Source organism: Gymnoscopelus microlampas, assembly GCF_963454915.1.
Source record: "Gymnoscopelus microlampas genome assembly, chromosome: 4".
NCBI lineage: Eukaryota > Metazoa > Chordata > Actinopteri > Myctophiformes > Myctophidae > Gymnoscopelus > Gymnoscopelus microlampas.
The window spans coordinates 19,525,054-19,527,910 of NC_139941.1; the positions used below are offsets into that span (position 1 = coordinate 19,525,054).

At 46.2% G+C, this 2,857-nt stretch overlaps 1 protein-coding gene across 1 annotated transcript; it reads right to left on the minus strand.

The window, feature by feature from the left end:
- Positions 1–532: 532 nt before the first annotated feature.
- LOC311043999 (signal recognition particle subunit SRP54-like) lies at positions 533–1,468 on the minus strand (the record flags this gene model as incomplete). Its single annotated transcript, XM_084055422.1, has 1 exon — positions 533–1,468. The coding sequence occupies one exon, from the start codon at positions 1,466–1,468 to the stop codon at positions 533–535; it is 936 nt and encodes a 311-aa protein (XP_083911548.1).
- Between the last annotated feature and the right edge of the window lie 1,389 nt (positions 1,469–2,857).

A 2,857-nucleotide genomic window follows, 5' to 3' on the forward strand; every position in this document is an offset into this window, starting at 1 on the left:
TCGCAGGTGTATTTATGCTCTTTCTACTGTGGTGATTGTGACAGGGATTGGCTGGCTGATAAGAGAAGGCAGGTGTGGGTGATAAGGTGATGGTGAGCGGGAAGTTGCCGTGTTAAGCAGAGGGAGGTCTCTACTCCTGAACCTACGTTGTATACAAGTACATTTAAAGTGTTCATCATCTCTCCTGTTTAAGATTATATATTTCTTCAAAACAGGGTCTGGGGTTTGTTTTTAGTTAAGAAGAGATATTCACAAAAAGATAAACGACTGAGATGAAATCAAATCCTTTTCATTATTTCTTCACACATATATCATGTCTGCTATGTTGTGCGTGGGCGTGGTCACATCATGCCATTTGCGTTCCCTCTCATCATAGACTGGAGACCACCCATGCCACCCATTTGATGCAGGAATTGTGGGTTCATCATCTTGGCCATTTGGTTGGCCATCAGGTTCTTATTCTTAGACATGTCTCTGCCTTTAAAGAGCCGTGCGAAGCCTCCCATACTTTTGCTCATCTGGGAGAACCTAGTCAGTAACTCCTGAACGTCACTGGTCGCAACCCTTCGATGTCTCCCATTCCCAGTAGTTTGTTGATGAAGGGCTGTGATTTAAAAGGCTCAAAATCATCTATGTGTTCCCCTGTTCCAATAAAGATGATTGGACTCTTAGTGGCAGCAACAGCACTGAGGGCCCCTCCTCCTTTAGCGTGTCCGTCCAGTTTAGTAACGATGACTGAGGCCACGTCTACTTTATCTTTAAAAGCTTTAGCCTGAGATTCACAGGCCTGGCCAATAGATGCGTCCATCACATACACTATGTTGTCTGGTTGCACAGCGTTGGAAACTTGCAGCATCTCTTCAAACAGAGATTCTTCTTGTTTGTGTCGTCCACTCGTGTCAACAATGATGATCTCAAAGTTCTCTGATTTAAACCTCTCTACTCCCTCTGCTGCAATGACGACCGGATCCATCTCTGTGTAACTTCCATAGAAAGGAATTCTGGCTTTTGTAGCATTCTGTTTCAACTGATCAAAGGCACCAGCTCTGTAGGTGTCAGCACAGATCAAACAGGTCTTCCAGCCTTTTCTTCGGTAGAAGTATGCCATCTTAGAGCAGGTCGTAGTCTTTCCACTGCCCTGCAGACCAACAAACATGATGACGTTGTTCTTCCCTTTGGTTGGATTCCAAGCATTCACGCCTGGATCGACCAGCTTAACCAATTCTTTGAACACAGCACATTGGATCATCTTTTTCTTGTTCAGACCAGAAGCCATCTCTTCCAGGACAATGGCAGACTTGACATTCTCTCGTAGCTGTTTGACAAGTTTAGTGTTGACATCAGCCTCCAACAGGGCTGTACAAACCTCCTTCAACATGGAGTTTAACACATCCTCATTGATAACAATGGCATTACTTAGAGACCTCAGTGCCGAGGTGATCTTCCTCCCCAGGTCGGCTAGAACCATGGTGATGTATTAATGTCTCTCTAAATAAAAACCAACCGATCAGAACTTAACCAGAGATACAGTATCTAATCCGTGCAACTCAAAGGATAGTTCAGGTAGGTAAATGGCAGCAGAATATGTAGTATGGGTCTGGATCCTGGTTCGTGTTAGGAGGGTATTGTTGGAATCCTGCAAGGGATGAACTCTGATGGGCGTTGGAATGGTGGTCTCTGTGATATTGTTCGTAGACTCTCTGAGAATGTGAGTCTTTATATGCGGGATGCCCTTGTCATTCCAATGATGTCACGATGTGTCAGCCAGCTCCATATATGGGCATGGGCTTATACATGATAGTTCTCCAGGCAGTGCAAATATGGAGTGCATGATGATGGGCAAGTATTCTGACAATCAACAATGGTAACCCTAGGGGGCACGGTGGCGCAGTCGGTAGCGCTGTCGCCTCACAGCAATAAGGTCCTGGGTTCGATTCCCGTTGGGGACACTGTGGGCGCTGGGGGCGTGTCTTCTCCTCCGCGTCATCAGCGCCCATACCCTAGGTGGGGTTGGCGAAAGGGCCTCCTCTGTGTGGAGTTTGCATGTTCTCCCTGTGTCTCCCAGGGTAGTTAATACCCTCACAAAAACATAGTAATCCTGGTCACTATACCGCCTCCCCCATGACAGCCGGGGCGCCTGATGGAGGGGAAGGGAACTGGTTGGAATAACGTGTTCCTTCCACGCGCTACGTCCTACCAGGGAAACTCCACCCTGTCAGGTGACAAGAAGGTCAGTTGGCTCTCATGCACTGAAGGAAGCATGAGCTCGGCCCTGGCCTCCCCAGGCAGTGGGGGACTGGTGTAGCGCTGGTGTAGGGCTGGTGTAGCGCCCAGGATCACTTAGTAAATTGAACACTGAATTTGAAAACGTTGTGAACCGTTCTGACATGGGTATGGTGGCTGCTCTCAACTATAATAATAATAACTAGAAAAAGTGCTCCTCGGAGCACAGGTCTCCGCCAGGTCAGGTAGGCTATTGTGGCCTCCTGGTGGCGCTATAATAGGCCAACATGAAAAGGGTGCTATTTCTTCTTAGGCCTTGCACGACAATCGGACTCTGACTGCATTCATGATTTGAGGCATTTTGTTAAAAACATGTTTTTCGCTAAATTGGACCTATTGGTGGCGCTATAACAGGCCAATGTTAAAAGGGTGGCATTTGTTCCTCAACATAGTGTGAATGTGCGTGCAAAGCCAATAATGCAAACTTTAGATGTCAATCTTAGCAAATCAGTATGGAATATGAAAAATCAAACACATCCGTCGTGATCACATGACTATAGAGATCATGTGTACCGATTTGCGTGAAATTTCGATAAAATTGGAAGGAGTATTATAAAATAATGTGTTTTACATA